At 34.9% G+C, this 16084-nt stretch overlaps 1 protein-coding gene across 2 annotated transcripts in view; it reads right to left on the bottom strand.

The window, feature by feature from the left end:
* Positions 1-284: 284 nt before the first annotated feature.
* Positions 285-16084, bottom strand: part of WASF1 (WASP family member 1) — a 79088-nt gene continuing 63288 nt past the window's right edge. For both annotated transcript variants that reach the window (XM_010366017.2, XM_010366016.2), the window contains 7 exons: positions 13796-13930; positions 9006-9159; positions 7562-7679; positions 5875-6047; positions 3840-4019; positions 2054-2682; positions 285-1143 (listed from right to left, as the gene is read on the bottom strand). In XM_010366017.2, coding sequence (XP_010364319.1) covers positions 986-1143; positions 2054-2682; positions 3840-4019; positions 5875-6047; positions 7562-7679; positions 9006-9159; positions 13796-13930 — 1547 coding nt within the window. In that variant the 3' untranslated portion in view covers positions 285-985. The remainder of the gene's footprint in view (positions 1144-2053; positions 2683-3839; positions 4020-5874; positions 6048-7561; positions 7680-9005; positions 9160-13795; positions 13931-16084) is intronic.

The following is a 16084-nucleotide window of genomic DNA, read 5'->3' as shown; positions in this document are numbered from 1 at the left end:
TAACTTCAAGAACACTGTTAAACTGAAATTAAGGTTTGCTGAAATTAGATGACAAGTTAAGGTTTTAATTTAAAACCACAAACAGTTGAGAAATATAGAGTTTATGAACTTAGGAGGAAAATGACATAAAAGCTACCTTACACAGTAGACAATATGAAGCTGTGCAATTAAGAGGAAATTATGTAGCTTAAGTGTTTTTAAAATTTTCATTCACTATTTAAAGCCTACCATACAGTATTTGATAAATTATGATAAATCATTTTATTCAAAGAGCAACACTGAAGAACTTTTAAAATGAACCATTTATTAAATCAGACTGTTATTCTTAACAGTTATGTAAGTTACATATATGTTTAAGTCAGAGTATTTCACATGGAAAAGTTTTTAACTCCTATAGGCAAGCAAAATCATATCACACAATATATAAGTGGGAAGGGGATACTGCTAAACATTCAAATAAGGCAAGTATATAAAAACAATAAAACAATAATGAAAAAATTCAAGCATTCCTTTAAGAGAATTCAACACTACAAGCTAAATGTACTTTCTGAGTGTATTCATATAATCAAGGCAGTGTTTCTTCTTTTAAAACATCAGGAAATGGAATAAGGCTCATTAATAGATACAGCTGCCCTCAAGATTTCAATTCAGTTGCTTTCTTTAAATTAAAATTCACAAAGTACACAATTAAGATATATCAAAAAACTGAATCTGCTACTCTAACAACAGCTGTCCATGCTTAATACTTAGTGGTTTATTTGACCAAATTAGTCTTTTCAGGGGGAAGAAAAAGATAAGCCACTGTAAAACATTTAGTTTGAAATGTATGCTAATATTTTCCTTAGAAATCAAAAGTTATGGAGGAAAAGGGTCATTTATTATAAGGAAAAGAAAGCAAAACACTAGAATGACCAACATTTTCAAGGAACAAGCACCACAAAGGACATTTGCATTCAGTTTTGTAATATTTATCAATGCATTTTTCTTACTCCAACCAATCTACTTCATCAAATTCTGAATCATCTTCCGAATCACTATATTCAACAGCAATACGGCGAGACAGGATGGTGGCAACATCATTTTCAATGCGTTCATGTTTAGCTTCTTGTTCACGCTGCTCTTCTACTTTGCGTAGTTGAATACCTGATATAGTGAATCCAAACCATTCATTTAAATCAAAATACTAAATACTAAATACTAGATATTATTAATATTTCTGGAATAAAATCAAATACACATGAGAAATACTAATAGAAAAAAAAAGATCAGAAAAGAATGTGAAGAAATCATACTGAGAGAGGCATTACATCTTTATGTTATCTGTGTTATTAGTTGGTAAAACTTACCAGGTATCCCAGTAGGTATCTACAGTTTATTTATCCATCATGGTCTACTACACCTCCCTGCTTACCACCCCCTAAAAAATTAATGAGGTGGTACATTTCTTCTATCATCCCAATGGTCAAATAAATTAGACATTGTTGAATATATTTTCTGTGGCTTCATTATCCACTGTACTCGAGGGAAAGGCACTATTATTCATTCTATATGCTCAGTGCCTGGCCTATAGTCATTGCTTAGGAAATAATGACAATAAATGAATGAATATGAGAAGTCTTTCCTTTGTTACTAAAGGAGGAACCTCACTCCTTTAAAGGCATCTGGTAGAGTAAGTGTCATGGATACCCGAAATGAACAGCCTTAACATTGAAGAAAATATTATTTTTAAAGGAGTTAATATACACATTAAGCATAATATAAAGGGTTTTAATTAAATGTTCTATAACACAAGTCTGATATATTAAATTTCTCATTCACTCAATAAACATTTTAAGGATACCTACAAAGCATAAAAATAAAATGATCAAATATGATCTACTTTCTGGAAAATAATTTTAAATATAAGTTGGATATAGCTTTACTTTCTAAGGGCCATTTGTACACAACATGATCACCTAAAATTCTATAAATAAGGAACACATTTTTGTCTTAAATATTTAGAAAGTTTCCAATGCTACTATAGCAATGCTTTTCATGGAGCTGAGAAAATTACCTTTTCGTATTGCTTCCAGTAGCACACTCCTGGCATCACTGATTACAGGTAGGGTTGATGGATGGCGCTTTGGCTCAGAAGCAGGTATAACTTGTGACGGAGGAGATGGAGGCATTAATGGAACATGGGGACCTGGGGCAGTAGATGGAGTTGGATGTAGCCCAGAGGGAGGATGAGCAAGAGCTGTAACTGTGACAGGTGATGATGGTCGAATGCCAGGTGGAGGCAGAGGAGGCGGTGGTGGGGGTGGAGGCAGCCCCTGAACTTCACCTTGTGGGAGTGGATGAACTGGTACAGTTTCACATACTGGGGCAGCTCTAGCTACTGGTGGAGAGGGCTGTACTAGAGGAGGTGCAATTGGAGGAGGAGCTGGGTGAAGAACTCCAGGGGCAATCTGAAGAGGAGCTGGAGGTGGTGGTACTGCTGGAGCTTGCAAAGCAGTGGTTGGAGGTGGAGGCGGGGGAGGCACTGGAGGGGGAGGAGTTGAAGTCATTGAAGCTCTTAATGAGGAAGTTGACAAGGCAGATGGAAGAGGTGGTGGAGGAGGTGGGGGAGTGGGGCTCACAAACACAGGTGTTCTGCCTGTAGCCGGTGACTGAGGGCGATTTTCTATCAAACCTGTAGCAGAACTGAAATGACAGAGATTCTAGCAAGTTATTAAAAGAGAAAAGCCTAAAGAGAAAATCTAACCACACAAACTATAAATGACTATCAGTAATTACATCAAAATAGATCCATTAACATGCTCCTATAGAAATTTAACATCTTCAACAGTATTTAGAAAAAAAAAGAACTAAAAACACATCAACAGAAAAAGTTAATGAGTGGTGCTTTGGTTTGTAATAGTCTAAATAGTCTCATTCTTTCATGCAACTTTTGCATCCACTCAGACATTTTATGCTCACTTGGATAAATAAAATGCTCAATTCTATACTGACAGGAGTCTCTGTAATGACTCAACATTGATCATAATGCAATTTTGTAGCAATACTTGTGGCCAATACAATGTTGTATTTATACTGAAACTACTAAGTCTCATCATATGCTATTTCAGTTACATCAATGACAGCTAATTACAAACCACAGAAAGAAATTCACAGCTCTCTCTTTTCCTGAGGATGGAACATCAAATGAGTCAGTGATAGAAAAGTGGATTTTTAACTGAAAATTGTAAAGCTGATCTCTACATCTCTATTAGAAAATTTCCCTAATATTTCTCTATTAGAAATTTATCATTTGGATAATAACTGACAAGATTAAACTTCAAAATAGCTTTACTGAAAGATTATTATGAGCAACTGCCAATCCTCTCTGAAATTCTTTAAGTATTTTCCTTAATACCAAATTAGTATTAATAATCACATCTTTGGTTCCCATTTCTTAGACTGTTACCCACATTCCAAAAAATCCTTAATTTTTCTTAATACACTGCACATGATATGCTTAATAACAACACTATAATAAAATGAAACAGGCTTTAGTCTTTAAATTCTTATTAGCTAAATTTTCCTAGGAGAGTGTGTCAGCTTTAACCAGAAGATTACAAATAATGTCCCATAGACCAAATCAGACCTGCTCCCTGTTTTTATAAACAGAGTTTATTTAAATGCAGACACATTCATTTGTTTATGTATAGTCTATGGTGGCTTTCATGCAACAATGGCAGAATTGAGTACTTGTGACAAAAACTATAAGCCCTGAAAGCCAAAAATACTTACTATCTCGTCCTTGAAAGAAAAAGTTACTGACTCCTAAGATAAAACATCATATGCTTGTTCCAATATACCTGATACAGGTGGGTATCGGTTTCGCATCTCCTGCTCCATGCATTGGTGGAGGCGGAGGTGGTTCATGTGGTCTGACTAATACCCTTTCCTCAGCTCTAGTCAGAAGCTCACTCATCTGACTAAATGGCAAGGCAGAAAGTGAGTACGATCCATCCATATGATCCACGTATGTCTGAGGTCTAAAAGAAATATACATTATCAGTGAATTTTTCTTGAATTATTGGGAGGAAAAGTGTTCTACATGAGATATTAAATATTTAAAGTTTATCCTTTCAATGCCAATATTTTAACTATTTTTAAGAAACTTTCAGAAAAGTATTACATTAATCCTGCTTTTAAAACAAAGAATGCTGCTCACAATGTTACCCTTACTTGTTGATTTAGAGATCTACTAGGATGACCATCAGTTATTTTATTATTTTATAACAGAATACTAATTCAACTCACAGGATGAAAAGCATTACATACGTAATCTAATAAACAAGAAAATAATGAACTTTCAGCAAATTGTGTGGAAAGCTATCTGCCTCTATTTCAGTTTTTTTCTTTACAAGAAGATACCAATGACAGAAAGGTAGAATAGGAAAATGAGTTTTCTACTACTATTAGCATATATCGGTGTGCTCTCAAATGACTTCTAAAAGTCTTGCACCAGAGAGAAAGGCCTCCCCGATACTAACAGCACAGAAGTGGCTAGCTATATTGTTTCTATCCTTCTGCTGTTTTAAACGTGCAAGGGCACTCAGGAAACAGCTGAGTAACATAGCAACATGTGACTTAGATGTAAGCAAAATTTTAGATACCTCAAACATGTTAATATTTATAAATATTTACTAGTACATTCTGGGGACAAAGTTGGATTTAACAGATTTAGTGAGCCAGATAAGTACTCAACTGTACTTATTTACTCAATTACTCAACTGTAGTAGAAATAAATGTGTCTATAATTTTTTAATGTCAATTCTTTCAGTAACACAGATAAATAGTATCTCTCAGATGTATATTTCTCCTAAAATAGGTCAAGATGTTGCACACTTATGGCCCAATAATGTATACGTATATTACTTAAAAAAAAATCTTAAGCTCTTCTCCATTAAAAAACCATATGACTAGGCTGGGCACAGTGGCTCATGCATGCAATCCCAGCAGTTTGGGAGGCCAAAACAGGCAGATCACTTGAGGTCATGAGTTCAAGACCAGCCTGGCCAACATGGTGAGACCCCATCTCTACTAAAAATACAAAAATTAGCTGGGCGTGGTGGCATGTGCCTATAATCCCAGCTACTTGGGAGGCTGAAGTGGGAGAATCTCTTGAACCCAGGAGGCAGAGGTTGCAGTGAGCCGAGATCATACCACTGCACTCCAGCCTGGGTGATAGAGCGAGATTCTGTCTCAAAACAAACAAACAAACAAACAAACATGACTATACCCAAGTAAATGTCTTCATAGAGAGATGCCAGTTTAATGTGTTTGCTGGTAGTATGTTATTTAGTTAGGGCCCCTGGCCATTGAGAAAGGAAAAAGATCTATTCTTTTCTACAAAAGGGATGAATACTTTTGTTTGAAAGTCCAAATGTATCTGAGGTGGGTGATGTGGCAAAGAAACGAAGTCAGGGGAAAGTAAAAGGAACAAAACAGAACCCCTTCTTCACTCCTTTTTTATATGCAATAAATCAATAGTATTTCAAAAAAGTCCCAGACCCTACACTTCTATTACAAAATTCTAGCAGACTGTGCCTGAAATATTGAGAGACTATTGAGATTTCACACTAAAGTTAAAACAACCCTAAAGATCAGTCACTCCAACCACCTCTTTCTACAGATGACAAAACTAAGGTCCAGGTATGAAAATGACCTGCTCAAGGCCTGACTTCAGTAGGCCCACAGTGGTCGGGATTTTGAAATAATCTCTATATTTATAACAGGGTCTGCCTGTTCAACAGTTTAGGACTCAAGACTTAGAAGTACAGATATTACAAATAAAGCCAATGTTTTATCATTTTTTTAAAGAAACAAAAACAAAAGTAAAGAAACCTTGTTTCAAAATGAGAGGCTGGACCATTAGCAACTTCAATATGCTTATGTAAGAGATTAGCATCATCTTCAGCCAGCTCTGGACCTTGGGCCAGCTTCTGCCATTCTCGCCGCCTGTCATGAGGTGCTCTTGGCACTTTTTCTGGTTCATGAGGACGATCTAGATTTTTCTGCTATAACAGATGTATTGAAACAAAGTCAAATGCTTAAGTGCTAATTTTTTAAAAAGAGGTTGTAACAATCAAAATAAAATTCTAACATCAACACTAAAAAAGACAATGTCATCATAATATAGTAAAAGTAACACAGAAATGGTTCACTTGTACATTCAGAGTTAAATCTTAGCCAGTGTGCTGTAGTCCCAGTTTCCTGCCATGTTTTGTTTAACCCCTAATTCGAACTGATGGCGCCAGACACAAAATAGTATGCCTAAAGAATACAATTTGAGGTCAGAAAGTCTTTCACATGAAAAAAGATTCATGAACCCTTGCTCCACAGGCATTAGTTTGAAATTCCTACCATTAACGGCATTGCCTACCTCTAATAAAAATGTAAAAATTTACTAAGGTTATGTTATCTGGAAAGTAACTGATGAGTTAGCCAACACATTAGAAAAAAATTCAATTACCTAATTAACCCATAATAACCATATCACTCAACAGAAAACATTGTCTTTAAACAATATAACAAAAAGTGATTCAAAACTGGGGGAGAAAGTATAGAAAGGGCTAGAGTAAGTGTAACAAATTCAAATGCCCAAAGCGGCCAAGCGGATAACATACATGGATGAAATCAGTCGGGTGTAAGATGGGGCAAGTGGTGAGCTAGACAGATATGTCCATCTCAGGCACTCTACTTCCAAAATTTAAAAACCTCTGTGTTTGGCAAATGGAACACTCCCTACAGGCATAATCTGGCTTGCCAGTCACCAGTTTGCAAACGTTAGCTAGAATACTGGGTTACCATCTAGCAAAGAAGACAATACAACAGCATTATACAGGGATTAGGGAAAGCAGAGATAGCTACAGGAGAACCAGAGAGATGATAAAGACAGAACCTGCCTCCTTCATAATTCAACCTAAATCTAACTTTGCTTCAACCTTCTGTGTTTTCAGTCATCATTAACATGAAATATAAAGCAGATACAAGTGAATTTTATTAGAAAGTGGAAAATGACAACAGAAATAACAGAAATTTCATGTGAATATAATAACCTCTCCAAAACATTTAGGAGAGAAATGTTTAGGATGTGCTCTGTAGCAAGAAAATATTAGCTTAATCTACATTACCAATATCTGTACAAGATTCCACTGTTCCTTCTTACCAAAATGTTCCTCTCTTCCTTGGTCCACCTAACTAACTCCTATCTGTTCTTCAAGATTCATTATAAGCTTTGTTGGAAGTGCTTACCCTGGCTGCTAGCTAAAGCAGATGCTATTTTGTGTTATCTAAACCCTTTATGCATACCTCTGCTACGGCACTTATTATGCCATACTCTAATAACCTAATTGCTCATCTGCTCCCCATCAGACTGTGTTCTTTCTGTGAAGTTATAAAGACTTCAGTATTTAACTATATGGACCCAATAAAATAAAACTGTCAAAATACAAGATTAATGAAGTTCAATATATGCAACAAAACACAAATATATAAAAATTAACCTCAATTTTTTAATCTTTTGTAATACCTTCTGCTTCCTCTTTTCCTTCCTCTTATCCTCTGTATCTTGCAACATTTTTTCTTTCCATAGATCAAAGAAATATGAAGGATTGGTATAAAACTTCAGACCTTCTTTACCATCATCTCTGAAATGTATCAATTAAAACACACATTAGTAAGACTTAGGCAATCAGAACAGAAATAATTTCACTAAAATGATTATCCTCTTACATTAATAAAATACAGTTCGTGTTAAAATATTGACAAAATAAAATTGAATATTGCACCAATAGAAAATTTCTCACAAATCTGAGAAAACAAAGAAAAGAGGAAAACCAGATGCTTTTCTGAGTTAGTACTAATACTTCAAAGTACAGCTGGGCAATTTTCATCCCTAACTTCTGTTGAATCCCAAATTTTCTCAAAAGTCCTTTGGGCAATTCCAATAATTACAAATAGCTCTGCCAAAGATAAAAGCCTGAAAAGACAGTAACATCATCTAGAATAGAGAAATTTTGAAGTTTCTGCCAATAGTATGATTTATTTATCTTACTAAATCCAAAATATATCACGTAATAGTCATTCTAATAGTCACATTTATATCTAATGATCTGCACACTGACTTACAATTTCAAATAACTCTCTAAATACTATTTTATTCAGGATGTGTTATACATCTTAAATTACCCATTTAACAAACCATGTGAAAGAACTTCAAAAAAAGGTTAAATAATTCCAGATTTTATTCAAAGTGGTATAAAGCATTTTAAGGTACTACCTATTCATTATATAAGAAATTAATGCACACAAATCAAGAGTAGACGAAACAGGCTGGGTGCAGTGACTCACACCTGTAATCCCAGCACTTTGGGAGGCTGAGACGGGCAGATCACGAGGTCAGATGCAGACCATCCTGGCTAACACAGTGAAACCCCGTCTCTATTAAAAATACAAAAAATTAGCCAGGCTTGGTGGCGGGCACCTGTAGTCCCAGCTACTAGGTAGGCTGACGCAGAGGAATGGCATGAACCTGGGAGGCGGAGCTTGCAGTGAGCCTGAGTGACAGAGCAAGACTCTGCCTCCAAAAAAAAAAAAAAAAAAAGAGTAGACAAAACAAGCAAAAATTATAATGTTTATTTTGTTAGTAGGACAGAATTTTGAGCTTTTTCCATTTGATTAAAAATTAAATTAAAAGGACAATAATGACTCCTTATCTCTTTATATTAATAAGTTTACCAGTGGCTTTTCTTAACTTGTCAAAACAACTCTTTTGAATAGGTCTTGTCTTTTGTATGCCAGAATCTTAGGAATTCATCCAGTGAATAAAAACAAAGGTTTTTCCAAAGGTGGTGGACAGAGAGGGCTCTCTGTGTTTGCTAGAAGCCCAATGAAATAAAGAATGTTTGGGGATTTAGCATTTCAATCTGAAGTCTGAGATAAATAATAGGGCTACTATTTACTAACCTACCTACCTATAAGGAGTGAGTATATTGAGAGGTGGAGGCTGTTCACAAACATCGTATGTCTCCTGTAATGGAATAGGCAAAGTCTTGCGATCAAAAAGCTGCTGGTCTTGAATTGTAGAACTTCGGAAAGCTTTCCTCATTGTTATATCTTGCAAAGACACTGAAACAAAAATCAAGAATTCATTTTATTTTATTTTACTAAGATGATTTAACATAAGGGCAAATTCATATACTGTATTTGTCTAAAAGTCAGCACGGCTCAAGAGGTTGTGACCTTAGTGGCTTATGAATCAGAAACCATATTATAAATGTTCTATCATTATATTTACCCTTATCATTCTGTGCCTAATTTCCCAATCAGATAGGTTTTAATTAACCTTTGATTTTTAGGGCTCAGAGGGCCCTAAAGACATCTGAAACATATCTACATTTCAACCAAATATACCTTTTTCTTTCTTCTACCTGCCATCATGGGCCCCCACCAACTTAGGTTCTCTTCTCCTATTAATCTTCTTTTCCATCTCCCTTTATTCCTTCTTTTTAGCTTACATCAGTAACTCTGAAAGGAATTACTTACTTATTAGTGGCACTGTGGGTTAAACATGCTGTTAACCTCTACATTATGTATGCTATAAATCTTGTATGTGTACTATCAAGTTAAAACAAACTTTACTGTAAAGGAAATTTTTTAAGTATTAGGTGATCTATATTATTCTTTTTAACTTATATTTTATCTGTACTATAAGGATTTCTACCTAACTATAAGCTCTTGAAGACTATCTTATACATTAGTATTCCCAGTAACTAGCACAGCCCCATCACATATGTGATGATTTAAAAATAACTTCATTTATTTTGAACTGTGCAGCATGTTAAAATAACAAATATACAAAAATGCTGCATTCTTAACTCTTAAGAGTGATTTCCTGATATTAAAAAATAAGGTAGTTTCTTAGATATTTAATACGGCCTTAAGTATACAGACAAATACCCTATAACATAGCAAGGTCAGTATAACAATCCTAACAATTCCTTTTTTTGAGACAGAGTCTCACTGTGTCACCCAGGCTGTAGTGCAGTGGTGCGATCTCGGCTCACTGCAACCTCTTCCTCCCTCCTCTTCCTTCCTCCTCCTCCCTCCTGCCTCAGCTTCCCAAGTAGCTGGGACTACAGGCAACTGCCACCATGGCCAGCTAATTTTTTTTTTTTTTTTTTTTAATTTTTAGTAGAGATGAGGTTTCACTATGTTGGCCAGGCTGCTCTTGAACTCCTGACCTCGTGATCTGCCCACCTCGGCCTCCCAAAGTGCTGGGATTACCGGTGTGAGCCACCACGTCCGGCCAACAATTCTTAATTTATCCTTCTCCCTAAAATAATTTTCCTATCATCTTCTCAAGTAAATTCACTCAACATGAACACGGGACCAATGGCACAGGAAGTGCAATAGGCTGGCTCTGCAACAACGGCACCATAACTGCATTTCTAGCAACTCCACTGCTGCATGACCTGTAACACACTTATAAATACTAAAATAAAATTCAGAGAAGCAAAAAGTTTTTCCCCACTGTCACTAAAAAGTGGCACTGGAGATACAGTATTTAATGAGTACATACTATATGTGCTAGATGGTTTCACTAACTTTCATTTCATTTAATCTTTATAATTCAGTAAGATATGAATTATTCCATTTTGAAATATTACAAGAAAGCCAAGGCTAGGAAATAGTATATAACTGATCTGAGGTTAAACAGTTAATAAACAGAAGAGCCAGAACACAAAAGTCAGATCTGTTTACCTTTAAGGCTAATTGTTTTGCCACAATACCACACACTGTTTTCAGGCTCCTGCCAGAAGTGGCTTGTGTTTTCTGCAAAGTGAATCAATTCTTGCCACTCTCCTACCCCACTTACTAATCAATAAGTATGTAACTAAGATGAAACCTAGTGTTTAATCTCCCCAAACTTCCTTGGTAAAGGATATAAGAAACATGTAAAGTAATAAGCATGATGTACTTTTCTACCTTCAACTCCTCCCATTTATCGCTTGTCTTATTATTAACAGACCATTGTGGTGAAGCCCCTTCCACTTGCCAACAATAACATCTGATATTAATAAAATAGAATTATAAAGCAATAAATCAGTATAATGTTTATAAACATAATTGACTTAAATATAATTGTACAAGTCTTTGTTTAAAAGTCATTTAAAAATATTTTCGAAATTGTTAAGTTTTCAGTTACTACAAAATGGTTAAAAAAAACTGATACCACACTGTGCAATTTAGTACTGTACGCATGATGTTATTTTTTTTGAACACCCGCTGAATTAAAAAACCTAGGTTAAATAACTGAAAACTCTTTCAATACAACTTCTCCAAAACAATTTCAAATTAAGTAGTTCAGCTTTTAGATTCTGAATTCTTCCCCCACTGCTCCACAAAATTTTAAAGGAAACTATGTATAATTCTGACAGTATAGTTGTTGACAAATTAAAATTTGTTTTTTAACACAAACATCTTATTTACTGTTATCTGTATTTTCACTTTCAAGTTTAATGGTGGTTCTAAGACATTTGTTAAAATGTAACAATATTTTGAAACTAAATGTTGACTTTTATTTCTGTTACATATGAGAACTGCCCGTGTATCTCTCTATTATTTGATGGCATAAATTTATATTTAAGTTAGAAATAGTTATCTAAAAAACAAATTTTGGCTATAAATTATATATCTGAAAGCATGACCATAAAGTATTTTTTCATCACTAACAATGATTTTATTTCAAGAATTCCATGAGGTGTAATTAATGTATTGATACATGCACATGTTTCAAAGGATACCACCAACAAAGACAACCTAAAGAATGGGAGAAAATATTTGCAAATCATTATTTGATAAAGGATTTAGATCCAAAATATATACAGAATTCCAACAAGTCAAAAATAAAAACACAAATAATCCAAATTATAAATGGGCAAAGGAACTACATAGACATTTCTCCAAAGAAGATATACAAATGGCCTATAAGCACATGAAAATATGTTCAACATCATTAGCCATCAGGGAAATATAAATACACATTACACGAATTAACCTTGAAAACATTATGCTAAAAGAAAGCACTCACAAAAGACCACATATTGTACTATTCATTCATATGAAATATCCATACAGACAGATCCATACAGACAAATCCATACAGGCAAATCCATACAGACAGAAAGATCAGTGATTGCTAGGGGTTGAGTTGAAGGGGAAACAGAATGACTGCTAACGAGTACAGGGCTTCTTTCTGAAGTGATACAAATACTCTAAAATTGATTGTGGTGATGGTTGCATAACTTGAATATACTAAAAAACACTGAACTGTACACTTCAACTTTAAATGGGTGAACTGCAAGGTATAGGTAGGTTGTGAAATACATCTTAATAAAGCTATTTTTTTAAGTATTATTTCCTTGTTTTCTTGTATCCAGAGCTCTGAGTTTACATTTTACAAGTGGTAGAAATCTAGTGTGCCAAGTATTTACCTCTCCTTATTTACACATTAGATTATTTCAAAAGTAGCTGGTTCCATCACTAAGACATCCATCAAAATACATTATATTTTTGTTCTTTCCAGTGATATCCTTTAGTATTTTTATTGTTACAGTTCAGACCTATTATATAATTTGCAGTTACACTAAAAATTTTATCTATTATATAATTTGCATATATACTATTTAATGCAACAAAAATATTTTGAAGAGAGTGTACGAAATTCCATTAAACAATTCTCTGCGGTAGATAAGTGCAAATTATGTTCTTAGTATTACATTTCTTTTTGTAAAACAAACAAAAAGGCATTTAGGAAACATCGGCATTGAATGTATTCTATCAAGGCATAAAACATGATTTTACCACTGAAGTTTCTACAGTTATTTTAGCTTATAGGGTGGCTTCCTTACCTGATTATTCCTGATTTAATATCTTGGTATAGAATGTTTACACCCTACATACTGGCAATTTGTTTTTGAAATGTTCATTTAAAGTAGGAAGTTGCATTCAGTTAAATAACTAGTAAGACTTTAGCAATATGCACATAAAAAAGCATATTAAAAGCAGTTATATGCCCGGGTGTGGTGGCTCACGCCTGTAATCCCAACACTTTGGGAGGCCGAGGCGGGCAGATCACAAGGTCAGGAGTTTGAGACCAGCCTGACCAACATGGCAAAACCCCATCTCTACGAAAAATAAAAAAATTAGCCAGGCATGGTGGCAGGCACCTGTAATCCCAGTTACTCAGGAGGCTGAGGCAGGAGAATCGCTTGAACCTGGGAGGTGGAGGTTGCAGTGAGCTGAGATCGTGCCACTGCACTCCAGCCTAGGTGACAGAATGAGACTCTGTCTCAAAAAAAAAGTAGTTACATTCTTGAAGAGTCAAACCTAAAGATTTCAGGTAATTTTCTAATAGTTTTTATTTCTAAGACAAAAGTATACAAATAAATTATAAGGGAGAAAAGAGAAAGAGAATGAATAGAATGGAGGAAAATATCTGGTTAAAATGACTTATTTATGCCAAAATTAGGAGCTGTGTAGTGTACAAAAAGAAGAGATTTAAAACAGTAGAAAAGAAAAGCCAGAAGAGTCATACTGATGGCATTTTTAGATAATTCACTGATTTATTACAATATGTACACCAAAGGACATGGGTACGATCTGTAATAAATTCATGATTAATATTGTTCTTAAATATATCATTCATCTCATCTAACTTGAAATATATACACAGAAGAAAATACAATATTAATAAGCTTACATTCTTCTTCCTTTGGATCAAGCTGTGTAACACTAACGGATAAACGGTCCACACGTTCTTGCAATGAGTTGACTCTGAAGGAAAAACTATGTGCTTCATTGAATAATTCTCCAAATATATCTTCAGCATATTTACCTAAGCAAAATGAAACATATAAAATTTAATATCCAGAGCACTGAGTTTTTGTCTTTGCAAGCAGTAGAAATCTAGCATGATATTTGCCTCAGATACTTTGTGATCAGAGATAAATATTGAACAATGTAATATTAAAACTGGTGTCCTGTTGAATTTGGCATTTATTTGGAATTACAGTTGACCCTTGAACAAAATCATTTAACTGTGCTAGTCCACTTATATGTGGATATTTTTCAATAATTACATTGAAAATTTTGGAGATTTGAGACAATTTGAAAAAACTTGCAGATGAACCACATAGCCTAAAAATATTTAAACATTTAAAAAATATTTTAAAGATATGTTATGAATGCATAAAATATATGTAAACGAGTGTATTTTATTTACTACCACAAAATATACAGAAATCTATCATAAAAGTTAAAACATATCAAAACTTACACACAAAACACATACATAGTGCCAATCATAGTCAAGAGAAACATAAAGAAATGTAAAGATGTATTACGTTGGTGCAAATGTAATTGCGGTTTTTGCCAACCTAATAGTACTAAATCATAACAATAAATTTAAGTGTAGTAATACTGTATTACTGTAATAATTTTATAGCCACCCTCTGTTGATATTGCAGTTAGCGCTAGTGTTGTATCCACTTAAAATGCTGTTTGAGCAGTTCTTTCTCCATATATTGTATACGAGAGTAGGAAGTAATCTCTCATGGTTCTTGCGTATTTTTCACCATGTTTTATGCAATACTGTAAACCTTGAATACATTGTGAGACTCATTCAAAGTGCCACCAGTGATGCTGGAAGTACTCTCAAGTACAGGAAAGTCATAACATTACAAGAAAAAGTTGATTTGCTTGATAAGAATCACAGATTGAGGTCTACAGCTGTGGTTGCTTAGCATTTCAAGATAAATGAATCAAACCTAAGGCCAATTATAAAAAAAGAAAAGGAAAATCATGAAGCCATTGCTGCAGCTACACCAGCAGACACAAAAACCTTGTACTTTTTTGTGAATACCTTTTAATCTTGTATCGAAATGCACTTTTTGTGGGTGCATGGCTGTTACAAGAAAAGCCTACATATAGACTCTAACATGATTTGAGAAAAAGTGAAGTCCTTATACTACAACTTAAAGCAAAAGGAAGGTAAACGATCTAAACCTGGAAAATTTAATGGCAGCAAAGGATGGTCTGATACTTTTAGAAAGCGGTTTGGCCCTAAAAATGTCACAACAAGAGAAGGTGCAGCTTTTGTCAGCCAAGAGGCAGCAGATCAGTTCCCAGATGCCATTAAGAAAATAATTGGTTTCCATGTATGCTGCTTGAAAAAAAAATAATAATAATTGGCCAGGCATGACTGTCTGCAATCCCAGCACTTTGAAAGGCTGAGGTGGGCAGATTGCTTGAGCTCAGGAGTTTGAGACCAGCCTGAACAACATGGTGAAACCCCATCTCAACCAAAAATACAGAAATTAGCTGGGCACGATGTTATGTGCCTGTAGTACCAGCTACTTGGGGAGGTGAGGCAGGAGGATCACTTGAGCCTGGGAGGTCCAGGCTACTGTGAGTTGTGATCATGCCACGGTACTCCAGCCCAGCCTGGGTGACAAAGTGAGACCTTCTCTCTCTTTCTCTCAAAACAAAGAAACAAACAAACAAAACGAAACAGAAAAGAAAAAGAAAAAAATTGAGTAGAAACAATATCTGCCTGAACAGAGTTTTAATGCAGATAAGAATGTCTTATTCCAGAAAAAAAAAAATGCCACAGAGGACATTTATTAGTAAGAAAAAGTGAACACCAGGATTTAAGGCAGGAAGGGACATGCTAACTCTACTGTTTTGTGCAAATGCGGTTGGGTTTATCATCAGAACTGCCCTTATATATAAAGCTGCTACCCTCAAGCCTTGAAGGGAAAAGAAGGCCAAAAAAAGAAGGCAAGGCAACAAAAAGGCATGGACAATGAGAATCCTTTTTCCGGATTGGTCCCATCGACGTTTTGTCCCTGAAGTCAGGAAGTACCTTGCCACTAAGGGACTGTCTTTTAAAAATTTTGTGATAACTGTACAACATCCCTGGCCACTCAGAACTCCATGAGTTTCACACTGAAGGTGTCAAAGTGGTCCACTTGCCCGCAAACATGACAGC

This window comes from Rhinopithecus roxellana, chromosome 4 (assembly GCF_007565055.1).
Source record: "Rhinopithecus roxellana isolate Shanxi Qingling chromosome 4, ASM756505v1, whole genome shotgun sequence".
Classification (NCBI taxonomy): domain Eukaryota; kingdom Metazoa; phylum Chordata; class Mammalia; order Primates; family Cercopithecidae; genus Rhinopithecus; species Rhinopithecus roxellana.
This window is presented reverse-complemented; position numbering and strand designations above follow the sequence as displayed.